Source organism: Heteronotia binoei, chromosome 1 (genome assembly GCF_032191835.1).
Source record: "Heteronotia binoei isolate CCM8104 ecotype False Entrance Well chromosome 1, APGP_CSIRO_Hbin_v1, whole genome shotgun sequence".
Taxonomy (NCBI): domain Eukaryota; kingdom Metazoa; phylum Chordata; class Lepidosauria; order Squamata; family Gekkonidae; genus Heteronotia; species Heteronotia binoei.
Genome location: NC_083223.1, coordinates 117,193,961 through 117,211,149, shown reverse-complemented (window position 1 = coordinate 117,211,149; position 17,189 = coordinate 117,193,961). Strand labels below are relative to the sequence as shown.

Genomic DNA, 17,189 nt, shown 5'->3' with positions numbered 1-17,189 from the left:
ACATTGAAAATATTTTCTAAGAACCAACAGTGGTAACGTTCTAAATAAAAATATAAATTTTGGCAGGAGAGCCAGTTTGGTGTAGTGGTTAAGTGTGCGGACTCTTATCTGGGAGAACCGGGTTTGATTCCCCACTCCTCCATTTGCAGCTGCTGGAATGGCCTCGGGTCAGCCATAGCTCTGGCAGAGGTTGTCCTTGAAAGGGCAGCTGCTGTGAGAGCCCTCTCCAGCCCCACCCACCTCACAGGGTGTCTGTTGTGGGGGAGGAAGATAAAGGAGATTGTGAGCCGTTCTGAGACTCTTCGGAGTGGAGGGCAGGATATAAATCCAATATCTTCTTCTTCTATCTTCTTATTAAATGGTATCTTTCATACCAAGAAAATAAAGATTTATCCCATTTCTGTAACTGAAGTTTTAGCTCCTTCTGCCAATTTAAATAATTTAAATTAAACAAATTATTAATATCCGCTGAAATCTTAAAAGTCCTGAATATGTTATTTGATTTGGAGACCAATGATAAGATGAAAAACTTTTTATTTCTGTTTGCTGGTTTTGAGATAAATTTAATGGCATTATTTTTTATTTTGATTGGTTTACCCTTAATCCTGAAATTTCTCCAAATTGTTGTAGGACCGAATGAAGCGCTTGTATTGATTTTATTGGAAATGTAAATAGTAAGCTTATATTCTGTTTTACCTACTGATATGCCTTTGATTAAGTTAGATTTTCTAATTTGTGATGCTAATGGTTCAATAGATAATGCAAATAATAAGGGTGATAACGGGCACCCCTGTCTAGTGCCTCTTTCCAATATTAAATTATTAGAAAATTGCAAGTTGATTTTTATTGTCGCAGATGGAGAGTCATACATAGCATTCACTGCTGTCATAAATTTTTTTCCAAAATTCATTTTAGTTAAAAGTGTCTTAAGGTAGTCTATTTCTAGAGAATCAAATGCTTTAGCTATATCTAATGAAATTAAAACTGTTGATAATTTTTTTTGTTTAGATATATTAATGAGATTAAATAATCTATGTGTATTATCTGTAAGATCTCGCCCCTTGATAAATCCAACTTGATCAGGAAGTATGTAATTTTGAATAATTTTAGCTAATCTTCTTGCTAATGTTGCTGTAAAAATTTTAAAGTCCATGTTTAATAATGAAATAGGTCTATAAGATGATGGAAGTGTTATATCTTTTTCTGGTTTTGGAATTACTGTTACTATTGCTTGTTTCCAAGATGGTGGAAGGGCACCTTCTCACAAAATATTATTACATGCTTTCACTAATGGATCAATTAACTCTGTTGCAAATGATTTATAAAAACCTGCTGAAAATCCATCCGGTTCTGGAGCTTTGTTGAGTTTAACGGCACAAATTGTTTCAAAAATTTCTTGTTTAATAAATAATTTATCCAATTGATCTCTATGCTTTTGTGAAATAACTAATGGTGTGTGTTCCTGGAAGTATTTATTCATAGCGGCTTGAGATGGTTTAATAGTAGTATATAATTCTTTATAATAATCATGAAAAATTTGACAAATATGTTCAGTTTTAGTTACTATTTTACCAATTTGTTTTGGATTCTATTTATATGCCTATTTAAACGAAGCTGTTTTGCTCTTTTTGCCAAATTCTTTAATAATTTCGGGGAATTACGACAATGTTCTTGTTTAAGGGTTAATAAATCTTTTTTAATAATCTCACTATCTAATAATTGTAGTTCCCTTCTTTTAGCAAGTAGTTGTTTATAAACAGTTTTACTGCAGGCCTGCTTATGTTTGGTTTCTAGTAATTGAATATTTTCAGTTAAATCATTCCTTAACTTCTTTTTCTGTTTATTATATAGGCAGAGTATGATATTATGTGGCCCCGTAGGACCGCTTTTAAAGCATCCCAAATATATATTGGAGAGCTCTCTTCTTGTGTATTTTCCTTGAGCTAATTTTTGATATGTTTAATTAATTGTTCCTGAAATAATTGACTTGATAATAAATTTGTATTAAATGACCATTCTTGTTTCACTTTCGTTTTGCCTTCTAAATTTAAGTTTGTTTCAACCCATGCATGATCCCTTCATAACTTATATCCTATTTGGGAAGACACCATTTGTTGTACTAAGCCTACAGAAATAAGAACATAATCTATACGCATGTGCACCAAGTGACGCATGGAAAAAAAGGTAAAGTCCTTCTCTTTAGGATGAAAAAACCTCCACGAGTCTATTAAGTTATATTTTTCAAACGATGAGGTCAATTGGGTGTTATTATTATGTTTTGGCTTCCGTTTTCCACTCAAATATGTTCTATCAAACCAGTAATTAGCAATTAAGTTAAGATCACCACCCAAAATTCATTCACCTTCTTTAAATTTTTCTAGTACTTTAAAAGTTTCATTTAAAAAAGCATATCTGTTCTGAATTGGGAGCATATATTACTCCTAAAGTCATTTTCTGATTTTCAAGTACACCTTTTATAAATAAATAACGGCCTCTAGGATCTTCAAAGTATCTTGAAATTGAAATCGAACATTTTTAGATAGTAGTATAGCAACACCTCTGGACTTACGATGATCCACAAGCCTGTATTTGAGTATTAAACCATTTAGTTTTAAAGATTAATTTGCCTTTGTCTTTCAAATGGGCTTCCTGTAAGAAAAGAATATCCAGATGCAAAGATAATAAATTAGAATAAGCATGCTTTCATTTAACACAATTATTCAAACCCTACATTCAGAGAATATACTTTCAAATGGTGAGACATAATAAATCAACTCAAGATAAATACTTCTTCACAAGTTATAACACTATTTAAGATGAACACAAAAAATCAAAATACCTAATTTAAACTACTAACTTCCTATTCTAACAATAACCTATCTATTTCTATTCTAACACTAATCTATCTAATCCTAAAGTTGTATTTATGAACAAATGTAATACTATATATATATCTTATCTAAACCTACACTAATATTATCTTAATATCTATTAAGCTAATTATCGTTATATAATAACCCTAATCAACCAATCTAAACTACCCTATGGCTCCTAAAAATAGGAGAGTGAACCCAATGTCACTACCAATCCTGGGTACAATATAAATTGGGGGGAAAGGATTGTTTTCTTTTTAACCTAGTTTGTAACTTCTCTCCCAAACCACCTATCAAAAACTAATAATAATAATAATGATGATGATGATGATAATAAAAAAACCATATAGAATACATTCTTCCATTTTTTTATACCAATTTTTAGTCAGTCCCTCATGATTCAATTTGTCCAGGAGTAGCAAGTACGGGATTTTACTAGTTTTTGTCTTTGGTGGAGTAGATTGTTGAAACAACTTTCTCTTAGTATTCTTCTTTGTCAAACCAGTCAGTTCTTTTAGGCCTATTTTTTAAGCAAATTAAGTCCTGTTTCTATATCTTGTGCTTGAAGTCTGTTGCCATTATACACTATTTGTAGAGTAGCTGGTCCAACCCATCTGTATTTCTGTTGGGCCTTTTGTAGCTGCTGAGTCACTGGTTTAAGTTCTTGTCGTTTGGAAATAGCCTCTGGGGGCAGATCTGGATATATTTCAATTTTTGTCTCTTTATATTGAAACGAGTCCCGTTTTCGTGCCTCAAATAGTACTTTAGTTTTGACTCTAAAATCAAGAAATGACAGTACAATGTCTCTAGGACCTTTTCTTCTGGGATTAGATGGACATCCAAGTCTATATGCTTTAGTTATGATGGGTACAACATCATCCTCTAGATGGAGTTGTTTTGCAAGCCAAGCAGCCATAAAGGATTGCAGATCATTCATTCCAGGTTGATCCTCCAAAAATCCTCTCAGTTTAAGGTTATTCTGTCGCTGGTCCATTTCCAAAGTAAGTAATTTTGATGCCATAGTTTCAGAGTCTTTTTGCATTGTAAAAGTTTTTTCTTGCAGTACTTCAGCTAAATTTTTTGCTGTGTCAGCAATTATCTTAACTTCAGATAAAGAAGCAGATAGTTCCTGCAACTGATTTTGCAAAGGTTCCAGCAGCGTTTTTATTTGTAACACTAGGTTGTATTCAACTTGTTTAATCAGCCTTTGTTACTGCTGCCTCATCTACAGGAACATCCATTGAACCGGCGGCCATTTTAAAGCATTAGAAGTCCCGCTTTCCACCCTCTCTCTCTGCCACGATTTAGTAAAATAAAAGCTTACCGCTTGGTTTTTGGACGTGGTTTTGACTGCCTTGGGTACCGAGGGTCTTTTTTTGGTTGTTTTTCCCATAAAATATCAAACACATTTGCTTTATAGAGTATTTTCTGGTGGTTTAGGGAAGAGCTCGCTTTTCAGGCGTCCATTCCCATCGATGCGACGCCCCGCCCCCCCCCACTAGTTTTAATGATAATATGTATGTTTGTTTTTATTATTTTATTGTTGTATTGGTTTTACCCTGCAAGCTGCCTCAAGAAGAAACACATAAATTCTCTAAATAAATATATCCTTGGGATTGGCTCTTCCCTCTTCCACGTGGAAATTTGTATCTGAGGCAAATATGCTGCAGCAGTAACATACCAAACTAGTTTCAACATAGTCATTTGAAAGGGAGCAAGACTGCATACATATTTCAAGTCTTATTTTTATATTTTTGGATGCTGCAGTTAGCTCAAGACTTCAAAACCTAAATAAAGAACAAAACGGCCAGCTGACTTACAGTCTAGCATCTAAGCAACACAACAGACAGCAGCTGTATCTTAAAGATATTCTTCACAACCATCAGGGTTAATAATTTACTTATTTTTAATTAATGAAGGCTGAAACTTCCTATCCATCCAACCTGGAATATGTAGGTTCCACTTAGCTTGTCATAAACACAGGACATCAAGGCCACAGAAGTGCTGCATATTTTATCGTTTAAGCATTTCAAAATAACATGCGAGGAAAATGTATTATCTCATTCTAGATATCACAACTAGGAACAGATTTTTGCTATCAAGGAGAAAAAGCAAAAACTTTGAGGGCATATAAGGCACATTTTAAGAGAGCTTATGAAACAAAATATGACATTTAATGACTAGTCAGTGCACTTGTCATAAAGGAGGAAATTCATTCCCTTGATCATTATTAATTTAAAGCAACCCAAATGTCTAATTCTGGAGGCAATCAGCAAAACCCTTCCCCTGGCATGCTCAGTGGCTGTTAATTCAAGGCTTTAAGAACCACAGCCAAATTTACAGAAAGCCAAATAAATGGAAATACTTTAGCTTTTAGCATGTTTATGTTGAAAGGGTCAGATACATCTTCATTACATCCATCCTTGTCCATTTCTCTTCCATGATCTAGTTTCACTAAATTACAAAGGCATTAGCGCCAACACTGAGAGTCAGAGCAACTTAAGGGCAAGCTGTACTTTGCTGAAAGCAAATTTGTCAAAAGCAATTTCAGTCTTCTCCCTTGCGTCAAAGCACACACTGCTATAAGCCAAAAGTGGAGGTGGTGTACAAAAGGTGCATGCGTACAGTTCAGCAGTTCACTCATCATATTTATAAGCCAAACCTTATGCATGTTTACATAAAAGTAACTCATGCTAAGGTCAATGAGTCTTACTCCAATATGTATGCACAGGAGGGCAGACCTCATGTATTAAAAATTCTCTTTGATTAACAACCACTAGCCACATTCAGATTCGGGGTGTGTGTTCAGTATAAACTGAACCAAGTAAATACTACTTACCGATATAAGTGAGCCCAAGAAATCGATTTTTCCCCTGCTTTTATGTGGATCAGCCATACTATCAGCCAGCCACAGCCAAGGCAGCACAGAGCCTTCAGCTCCATGTTGCCCAGCTGATCTCTTGAAGCTCCACGTTACAAGAGAGAATTAGCTGAGGAGCATGAAGCTGACAGCTTTTTGCAGCTCAGCTGGGACTCTGCAAGGAATGGAAAGGGGGAAAGGCATTTACAGCCCTCCATGCCTTTTGCAAGCAGTGAGTTCCAAGTCTTTTTGAAGTAGCAAGTTCACCCAAAAGGCTGCTGGGTGAACTTGCTGTTTGGACTCACAGTGCAGCTTGGAGAAGGCTAAATCCCTTTACATGCCTTTCCCCCCCATGCCTTGCATGTCTTTACACGCCTTTTCCCCTCCATGCTTTCAAAAAGTCCTAGCTGAGGCTCCAAGTGATAATCAATTTAGGTGGCAGCTCCAAGCTTCCTCATCCGGGGCTGGTTTCTCTTTGCAGACATTTGAAACTGAGCTGCAAAGAGAAGACAGTCTAAGATCTGCCAGGGAGGCAGGAGCCAGCTCTGCACCACCTCAACTAACCCTCTTTTGCAGGATCAATGGAGGCTGCGCACAGCTGATAGCTCTGCGACTCCTCAGCTGGGACTTTTGCAAGGCATGGAGGAAAAAAGGTATTCAAAGCCGTCAAATACCATTTTTCCTCCATGCCTTTTGAAAGCAGCTAATTCTGTGCCTTTTCAAAGCAGTGGGTTCACCCAGAAGGCTTCTAGATGAATTCACTGCTATAGACTTGTGATGTGGCTTGGAGAAGGCATTTAAAGGTACCTGTCTTTCTTCCTCCTTTGGAAACAATGGGGCACCTTCTTCTTGGACCCACAGAGTTGAACTCCCTGGTCCAATCTTTTTGAAACTTGGAGGAGGGGGGTTTGAGGAGAGGCACCAGCAGCTATGCTGCAAACTGGATGCCTCTACCTCAAAAACAGCCTCCCCTAGAGCCTCAAATATCCCTGAATCAATTCTCCATTATAGCCTATGGGGAATGGTCCCCATTATAATGGAATGGAATTTGTGAATATCGGAAAATACCGATATCTTTCAGGTTCAATATACCTGAATCTGAAAAAAGTCATTTTTTTTTCTCTTTCACATCCCTAATTCAAATGACAGGCTCTATTGGTATGTACATTATGGTGATGGTAATTTTAAAAGAGATCAACGCTCTGTTAGATGTTTCAACAGTATATGACAGTACTACCACCAGTAACAGTTTTTATAAAACGGTCAAACCACCATCATCTTGTTGTTGTTGTTGTCACCAAGTCAAGCTGACTTCTGGCAACCCCTAGTGGTGCTTGAAGGCAAGGGATGTTCAGAGGTGGCTTGCTATTGCCTGCTTCTGTACCTTGGCCCTGTTATTCCTTGGAAGTCTCCCATCCAAATACTAGCCAGGGCCGGCCCTCCTTAACTTCTGAGATCTGATGAGATTGGTCTTGGCTGGGCTATCCAGGTCAAAACAAGCTGCCTGCAACATCTTCTATAGTATCCAATATGATCTGGAAACTATTCTGAATCATTTAGGATGTATACGGTATTTACTGCTTCTTAGTTTTAAGATTTTATTTTAACTTTTGTCTTGATGTAATCTCTTATACTGAACAAATTAAGACAATTGTCCATCCTAATATAGTTTAGATCAGGGGTGGCCAATGGTAGCTCTCCAGATGTTTTTTGCCTACAAGAGATTTACTCCATCAGCCCCAGCCATTGGCCATGCTGGCTGGGGCTGATGGGAGTTGTAGGCAACAAACATCTGGAGAGCTACTGTTGGCCACCCTTGGTATAGATTTTATCTTCTGTGTTGAAGCTTTTAAATTCTTGGGTTTTTACTTGGTCTGCCATCGTAAATAAACTGACTGACTGGCCTCTCATCTTGTAAACAGAGGGCCTCACTTAGACATGAGGCAGCACTACCTCTACCCTTTGCCTGGCGTGGCATTTTGGACAAATATTAACAACATTTTTATATTGGTATCCATGTACTGCTGCTTCTGCCAATGGAGGATAACTCTTCATGCATCTAATAAAATTGGTTCTAATGCCTGGGTTCCAAGCTGGTGTTCTAATGTCTATTTCTCTCATGCACTATTTCAAACCCTTACCCCACCTCCTCTTCACCTCTCTGTGAACTGCTAATTATTTCACTGGAAGAGATTTACTCCTATCAACATGATCTAGAATCGGATCTGATAGATTTACTCCTATCAACATGATCTGGAAACTATTCTGAATCATTTAGGATGTATATGGTATTTTTCAAGGAAAACTGCTGTGTTATCACTTTTACATTACTTATACTGTGCTATCACTTGTACATTGACACTCCCTAAAAGCAGATGTTCCATCTCCACAAACCTTCACATCTTGGTGTTATGAGGGGAATGTTAAGGACTCCTCCTTGATGCTCTAATGCCTTCCCTGCCCCTGTTGAGTTGATCTGGTGGCATTTCTGTTAACCACAATGTTCTCATTGTTAAGACTTTTATAAGCCAAATAAGGACTTTGGCTAAGGCTTCTTCCAGATGGAGCTTTTGTTCTGGTTTGGTGACCAAACTGGAGTCAGCAAAATGCCCTCTGGCATGGAGAGAATGGTGGACACCAGGCCTCAGATTCAGCAGGAGCTCACAGGAGCACAGCTCCTGAGCCTTTCTGAGGGTTCCCCCTCTTCCTCCCCACCTGCCTTATCCACTGAATAGTAGGTGCAACTGCATAGCAATCCCTGGTTTAGGAAAGCGGGCAGCCACTAGGGGCTTTGCCATGCTAAGCAGCCCTCATTAACCCCTGGAGAAGCCTTCACCACCCTTTCTCCACTTATGTGATTTTGAGCGACGGGTGGCTTGCTGGCCTTTTGACTGCGGGGGGGGGGGGGGGAACGGCCCAAGAGAGCCCCAGGTGAGCGAGGCCTGCTTGGGCTGGCTAGAACTCTAGCCAGCCCAAGCAGGTCTTGCTCGCCCAGGGCTCTCCTTTTTTGCATCAGGTTGCTTTTGGCCGGGGAGGGGGGGGAGGGGGAGGCATGTGCTAATGAGTTATGCCAATGAACTCCACCACCTATTTTTCTATAAAACAACCCCTAGTGGACACAAAGATGACTGAGGAAAGCATGGTGAAAACCCTATGTTTTGTAATGACTGGACAACAGGGAAGTATAGCTTTGTGGAAGCAACCAATAACAGACTCTACTTTTGATAGAGGACCAGAGAGACATAAAGACTTTACTATTCAAGCAGTGTTTTAGGTTTTTTATTATCTGCTCTACAGTGAAGCTGAAGTTGCACTGTCGGTTGGTCTCAGCTGACACACTGCTCTCATTGCACAAGACACAACAAGTAGTTCATAAACAACCACCTACAGAGCAACCTATGGCACCACCAATTCCTTCCAGACAACCAGCCAGGAAAAAAATTCACAAATGTTAGCTAATTTTCTTCTTTGAGGTCACAAACTATCAACCATAAGGATGTGGGGGCAGGAAGACTAGCAAAAATGTGGGGAGAGGGGTGGACGGTGGACTTATTTGCAAAGCTAACTATTCCAAAACCTTACCAGTAGTGTGATGAGAGTACTTACTCCCATCTAGCATGCAACACTTCTAACAGAAGTCAATAATACCACTGATGATATATTCAAAGCCAAGGTGTTTCTTCTCCAAAGTTCCACAAAAAATTAAGTGATTTTAAAACATCGTATGATTTCAAAGTGAAAGGCTTACTTGTCAACTGCTTCTTCGCTGGACAAATACACCACTAAGAGAGTGACATGCAAAGAGCCATATCGAACCATCGCTTTGGAAAGCCTGCAATCCTTTTTTATTATTGTATCCTGAAGAGCTTTAATATCACCCATGATCTGGAAAAGAACAGGGAAGGGGGAATTTTTAAAAAATTACTGCAATGCACAACAAAAGAAAGAAAATACAAGAGCATGTTTCATTTGTTGTAAGTCCTACTGAAGTATAAGGAAGTTGGGCAACAATGCAATGCAAGTTCTTGCACAAATTCCATTTTATTTCAAACATGACTTCCCATTGGACTGAATTTCCTTTCAGACTTGTTCAAATGCACAAGCATGTTATCATTTCTCTGATGAAGTTTTTAGACTGCTTCAGTAAACATGAAATCACTGGGAATTAATGAGTAATTAGTGTATAAAGGGACATCTTGTGCAGTCATAGCTCAATAATGGCTCATTCCCAGAAGCATGTCAAATGCATGCCATTCTTGCCTGGTAATATGCTTTCACAAACATTAGCCTACAAATGAAGTTAATGCAAAGGGCATGAAAATAAGTAATCTTGGCCATGTTGATTAATATTCCCTTATAAATAAAAAATCATAGTAGCAAATACTAAAGGAAGAGAATCTTCACTGGAGAAAATGAATGATTGTTATCCCTCTTGTAGAAAAATTTTTTACTAAGAAATATGTTCTGTGTCAGTCTAAGTGGCATAAATTGTTTGAAGAAACAGGTCTACATTTTAAGAACCTAACAGACAGCAAAGTTTGTTTTATTGGCATTTTCAAAACAAAAGCAATACAGGAGTTATCCCATAAACCAGGGTAAATAAATGTAAAAATATTCATCAGAACCAAAGAAGTTACATATTGTAATCTTCAACTCAAGAGCCACCAATGGTAGCTTAGATATAATAAAGAACGACAGTCCTTGTTGAATACAAATTTGAATTTAACTATGTTTTATGCCACAGAAACATAAAGAATGCAAAGAGTTTGAGTTCTTGGTGTGTTAATACCTGAACCATGAAATTTTCAGACAGGCTAACAAACACTGTTGCATAAAAAATTCACAGTAACTCCATCAAGGCTCTGATCAGGAAAAAAATGGAAATAGAACAGTCCCAATGAGAGGAAAATATTTATTTGTTATAACATGTTATAAAGGAAAAATCCTCAAGAAACACAGAAGGGAGGAGGGAATGCAGAGAGAAGAGTAGTACGCTGGGTTATATAACATATTGGTCTGACCTGGATACAGGAGTTACTTCTTTCAGAGCAGAGAGAGAAAAATAGCAAATGCTGTGCTCTTCCCAGAGCAAAAGGAAGCATTTTCAGCCAATGCTGTTTGAGCGACTGTATTTTTCATACAGATATAGTCAATTGGTCTTTTATACATGTGCTAGTTAAAGCATAATTATCGACACTCAGTTATTTAACAGAGAGTTACTAGTTTTCATACTTTGGGGCATCATGCAGGGTTGACAACTCAGACTTGAGAAAATACCTGGAGATTTAGGAGGTGGAGTCTGAGGGGTTTGGGGAGGGGAGGAACCTCATTGGTAATGTAATGCCATAGTGGTCACCTTCCAAAGTAGCCTTCCAAAGTAGCCATGTAGCAGAACAAATCTCTGATGCCTGGAGATCAGCTGTAAGTCTGTGAGTTCTCCAGGTCCCACCAATCCTAGGAATCAGTTCTATCAGCCCTATTTGCCAACACTTCCAACATTTCCCTGATTAATCAATACATTACTTTTTCCTATCAAACTGGCAGGCCTCCATACAGATGATGAAGCAACAAAAACAAGCCACTGACCAAAAAGGAGGCGGCGTATACTTATTTGGGAGATTCCCCAGAGATGCAGAAGAATGTGACCTTATAAATTAAATAAAGGAAATGGGAAAACAAAACCATTTAAATCCCCTTTGGGGGACTGAATATACTTCTCAAGGAACGGAACTCTGAAAGCAGCTAAGGGTCTAACCAGCCAACATGCTGGGAGTTCTGTGTCAAGAGAGCCTAGTGCTTTTAAAAAGTTGCTTACCGGCATCTGCAGGCCTGATTTGGACAAGGACCAAAAGGAGCAGGGGAATAAAGCTTCCCCTCCATAATCTAAAATGGTCCCGGGATGCACTATTTGCCCTCCTTTTACAACTTTTACCAATGGTGTGAATATCAGCACCCAAGTAAAAAAGGTAAAAGTAGTCCCCTGTGCAGTCATTTCCGACTCTGGGGTGACAAATCTGTCAGTGGCTACTAGCCATGGTAACTGAGGGCCCTGAATCCCAGAGCCAGGAAGCAACATCAGGGGAAAGTCTCTATGCCTGCTGTTGGCCATCCAGAGGAACTGGTCGGCCACTGTGTGAGACAGGATCCTGGACTAGATGGATCAATGGTCTAATCCAGCAAGGCTTTTCTTATTGTTTGTGGGTAACAAACATTTTCTTATGTTTGCCTATCTCAACCTTCAAGCTGCCCTCTTTATAACAGGTTGTGATTTTAAAACCTTTTAGTTAATAACATATAACTCAAAAATGGAGAAAGAAAAACTTTCCCTAGTGTTTCAACCTAGTACTTCAAGATCTGAGAAATTACAGTGCTAAATAAAATATCCTGCTAATTAAAAATTAGGGACAAGTCTATACAGAGAAATGTTTCCCTTTCCTTTTGTATATAGCTCAATATGTGTACTTTAAACACCAAAGCAATGCAGACTTTCTTTAGAATGTAATTTATTGATTAAAACTGACTAAATTAAATAATGACAGTTGCTTTAATTGCTTTCTTTTCTTACTTCTATCAGTCTTACATAAACTGCACATTTGCTTGGCCCCTTCTGTTTGTAATGTTTCAAGCCATTTGTTAAAATGTTATTTCTGAGCAGGGGTGGAATTCTAGCAGAAGTCCCTTTGCATATTTGGCCACACACCCCTGATGTAGCCAATCCTCCAAGAGCTTACAAAAAAGAGCCATGTAAGCTCTTGGAGGATTGGCGACATCAGGGGTGTGTGGCCAAATATGCAAAGGAGCTCCTGCTAGAATTCCACCCCTGCTTGTGAGGAACCTGTAGTTAAACATATTTTAAAAATTGATTGGTTTTATCCACAGAATTTATCAGAAAGAAAGTGGGCATCTTCAAAGGCCCCAGGGCATAAACTGCACTGGCATTTAGAAAAAAGACCACAGGCCATTTTTTCCCTTAAAGAAACAAACATTAAAACCCCGACAGAACTATAAACTTTGCAAGCAGAGCTATGCCTCTTGTATATTTAAATTCACGTACAGCTGCTGATTACATACAGACCTCCATTTCTCTTCCATTTGTCTTTAAAAATACAAATGAATACTTGATCATTTCAGTTTTTTACAGAAACCAGGTTGAAATGACATTAGAATAACTTAGTTCACATATTTTAATTACATTATATATAAATACATGCACCCAACATCTATTAAAAATATTCAGGGAATTATACAAAAAAAAAACCCCTGGAAAACCTCTCTAAAAGTTCTGCACAGACCAAACAAAAAACCCGATCTTTTAAAAGTCAGTTGAAACTGAGACTTGCTTTATGGTAAAACTACAGAAGATACCTGGCACGCTTTCTATGAAGGTATTCCTGAGCATAGAAGGTATCAGTAAGAAACCCTCCTGCCCACCCTCTGAGCAATCTTAGTTCCATAAATGAGGAAACACAAAGGAATGTTTTGTCTGGGATCAGAGAAATAGTCTGCTTTATATTAGTGAGATCACTGGTCCATCCAACTCAATGTTGTCTGCTTTGACTGGCAGCTACCCTCTAGTCTCTCAGGCAGAAAAGGTCTTCCCCAAAACCTGCTGCTTGTGATCCTTTGTTTGGAAATGCTAAAGACTGACACTGGGGACCTTGTGTATGTAGGGCAGATACTCTACCATGGAGCCACAGCATTTCCTCTTAATTATATATGACAGATGCATAATAGACAAAGTGTATTGGCTGTAGGAGATTGTTGGCCTTTTTAGCTATAACACACAGCTGAGATTCTTAAAGCTGGGGGTTGTGAGTTACAATTCCTGATATTGTGAGATGACAATATGCACATGCACATTAATGTAACTTATTTATTTGCTCAGTTTTCTACTGTGGCCTTACTAAATAAATCTAATCATTGCATAAACATAATTTTCATGAGGTCTGCTTTGTTAAGGCTATTAAATTTAGCTTCATTTTTCTAGCCACCGGAAAATGCTTCCTTTTTAATTGTACTCAGCCATTTTGGCTCTGAAGAAACAAAGCAAGAAAATTGCTACATGGAAAATTAAACTATAGCATCACTGCAAATGCAATCAACTATAGCTAATGTATTATTATTATGATGAATGTTGTTTAAAGGAGAAATTTCCTAAAGTACATTTAGTAAATCAAATCTTATTCAATTTATTTGTCAGACATTACAATCAAAAGAAATAATTTAATACACTTCAGAAATCAAATTCTATTTGATATCTATACAAGAAAGTTATAGAAAATTGAGAAATATTGTTAAAAGAACATAAAGCAAAATCCAAAGTATCTTCTAATGCAGATATGCAGGGCTGCTGAGAGGGAGGGACTGGGGATGGGGTGGAGACAAAATTTGAGGAGCCCAAGTCAGCTAGAGGGCCCCTGAAGCCAGTGTTCTGTAGCATTCATAGAATGCATTTTAAAAATGTTTTTTTTCCTAATGTAGTTCTGACTGCAACCACTAGAGGCACAAGGAAGGCAGAGGACAGCACTCAGTGTCTTTTAGCAGAGTTTACTAGGAGGCTGAGGGAAATCATTTGGTGATCAGATCCTGCTAAACCCATAGGCAAGCTACCACTGGAGCAAGGCAAGACCAGCCAGGATGAGCTACAGTCCTTGCCAGGATGCAGACTTCTAACAAGGTCATTATCTACATCAACCTATGGTTTGCTTGTTTTCCTTTAGTTCCATCCAGCTCCTGCACAGCCAAATTCTGTAAAGGAGCAGCCCTGTTAGTGTATAATAGCAAAATAAAACCCCCAAAGTTCTGTTGTCTTTTCCTACATTTCTCTCTTTTCCAGATTTTTCTCCTTCTCCATTTTGCTTTCTTCCTTTCATGATCTGACACTCATTTATCCCTATTTCTAATTTTTCTCCTCTCCTCCATTTTATTCTTAAAACAACCCTGTGAAGTTAAGCCGAGACAGAGCCAAGGTCACCCAGAAAGCTTCCATGTCAGAGTGAAGACTTGGTTTCCCAGATCCTAGTCTGACAATTTAACATGTAGTTTAGCTTTTCTGCAAATAACATGTGTGCGGGGGGTGGGTCTGGAGATAGTCTGGGCCAAGATATTCCAATTCCTTTCATTTTTTACTCTGGAACATCATGAAGCTGACGGCCAATTTGACTTCCAGAGTTGGAACATGGTGAGTTAAGACGCTTCTCACAAAGAGGAGTGGACCAGAGCCTCTGTTCTGGGTAGAGAAGGCGACCTCAACACCTGCTGCCTACTTTTTTCAGTGAGAGAAAAGGCTAAGATGTGCTCAGGAAAATTCTGAGGGGTTACTTTGGCTTATGAGGAGTCCCAGTGGGGTTCCTTACAGGCTCCTTATTATTATAGATGCATGGAAACAGCTAGCTAAGTGATTTGTTTTATTATGATATTGATTTGAAGCATGGTCATATGGGGGGGGGGGGGCAAGGTGGCTGTTGGCAGTCTTGCACACATGTGGAAGGCAAGGACCATGCATATGCACTGAAGTTTTTAATTCTTTTTCTTCAAACAGGAACTCTCACACAATACCCAGGGAGCTACTTCTAATTATTGGCAGGTTGGCAGAAACAGTTTCCATTATGACACAGAAGACGTTTAAAAAAACAAAAAGTTGAGGTGGTCAAGACCTTTCCCAACCCCCTCTTCCCACCAGTGGAGAGTTTTATGTGCTCTCAGGATTCATATATGAATGGCTCCCTTCCTGCACGCTCAACACTCTGTGCACAGGGAAGTAACTGAATTGTCCCCATAATTAAACTCTGTGGCTGCAGATGCCCATGTATGCACTGATCAGGACTTGTCACATATGGGCCGTTGTTTTACAAGAAAAAAATTACTGTAGTGTAACTTAAATATGAATACAAATTTAGGAAAGACCATCCATGATAGCAGAACAGTACAGTCCACATTTCAAATATCATGTTTCTAAGCACATGATTTCTCAATTACCTTTGTTCCTTCCCTTAAAAGCCTTCCCATTTCATAGAAGAGAAAGGACTTAACATGACTGAGCAGAAGCAGAAAGACTATGCTGGGTCGATTATTGTTTGCCCCAAATCCTTCTCTTCCTGTTAAAGTAATCTTGGATATTTTTTGCAATTAAAATTGGGAAAACATTTCTAAACATTCTTAAATCAACAGAGTTCCTATAAAAATAGCAAAAATTATTGAGTTAATGGCTAAACTTTGATTTTATTGCACTCAAGGCATTTTCCCCAGGTTAAAAAAAACCTTTCACCTTTGGATTTGTAATTGGAAGAGAGATGAAATAATTTGGTCGATCTTGTTTTTTCTTTTTTTTCTTTATTAGATTCTCTCCTTCATTCTCCATTCCTGTAGTTCTTTTTCTCTTAACATTTGATTTAGCTGAATCGTTGCCTGGGTGAAAAAGAAAAGACACACTGACCAGTTTTATACTATATTTATACCCTTAAATGACTGTTCCCCATGCAGCTGATGGAAGCAGCAAACCACCCACACACAAGGAAGGGGTATCTACCTACTCGGGATTTCCCACATGCAGAAATGATGACTTTTTAAATTAACCTGAAGGCAAAACCGATTGCCCTATGAGAACTGAATACGGTTCAGGAGCAGAGGATATTAACAGCAGCTGGGTCATTTAAAGAAAATGGTGGGGGGAATAAAGAGAAATCTGACTGGTCAAGAGCTTATAGAAAGTTAGAGAAAGATCTTGGTAGATGGACTGGGACTCTCCTGAAACTCTTACAGGGGAAACATCTTGTATTCCACAGCAAATAACCAGTTCTTAACATTAACATTGGACATATTAACTCAATTTTAATTGTCTTTTATTATACCTTATGCCTTACTTATTATGATTATGATCTTATCACCTCCCACCTCGCTAACACTGGTTTTCCTCCTTCCTCTGAGGTCAGGAACAGAGGGTGGTGATTGGTGACATGATCTCCCAACAGTACCCACTAGAATGTGGAGTGCCACAGGCAGCACTCTTGTCACCCATGTTGTTTAACATCTACATGCAATCTTTCTATGTATCTTATGTTATGCCATTAAAGGTCTGAAATTGAAACTGACATCTACATGCTCCCCCTTGCCCAGATAGTACGGAGGCATGAGTTGGGGTGCCATCAATATGTCGATGACATCCAGCTCTATCTGTTGATGGATGGCCCTGGAAAATCTAGGCAGTATGCTGGAGGCTGTGATGGATGGTTACAACAGAGCTGGCTGAAACTGTATCTCATCATGTGTCTGGTCCGAGGTGGGATGGATATGGGAATAAGGCTCCTGACCTTTGGTGGGGCACTACTGTCACTGGCACCAAAGGTACAGAACCCTGGGGTGATTCTGGATGCCTCACTTTCCATGGTGACCCAGATCACTGTGGTGGCCAGGTCTGCCTTTTACTATCTTCAGCAGCTGAAACAACTGATTCCCTA

General features: G+C 38.7%; 1 protein-coding gene across 3 annotated transcripts in view; it reads right to left on the bottom strand.

The window, feature by feature from the left end:
• Positions 1 to 17,189, bottom strand: part of AKAP7 (A-kinase anchoring protein 7) — a 142,413-nt gene that overhangs the window by 106,578 nt on the left and 18,646 nt on the right. For all 3 annotated transcript variants that reach the window (XM_060239409.1, XM_060239417.1, XM_060239427.1), the window contains 2 exons: positions 16,001 to 16,140; positions 9,482 to 9,618 (listed from right to left, as the gene is read on the bottom strand). In XM_060239409.1, coding sequence (XP_060095392.1) covers positions 9,482 to 9,618; positions 16,001 to 16,140 — 277 coding nt within the window. The remainder of the gene's footprint in view (positions 1 to 9,481; positions 9,619 to 16,000; positions 16,141 to 17,189) is intronic.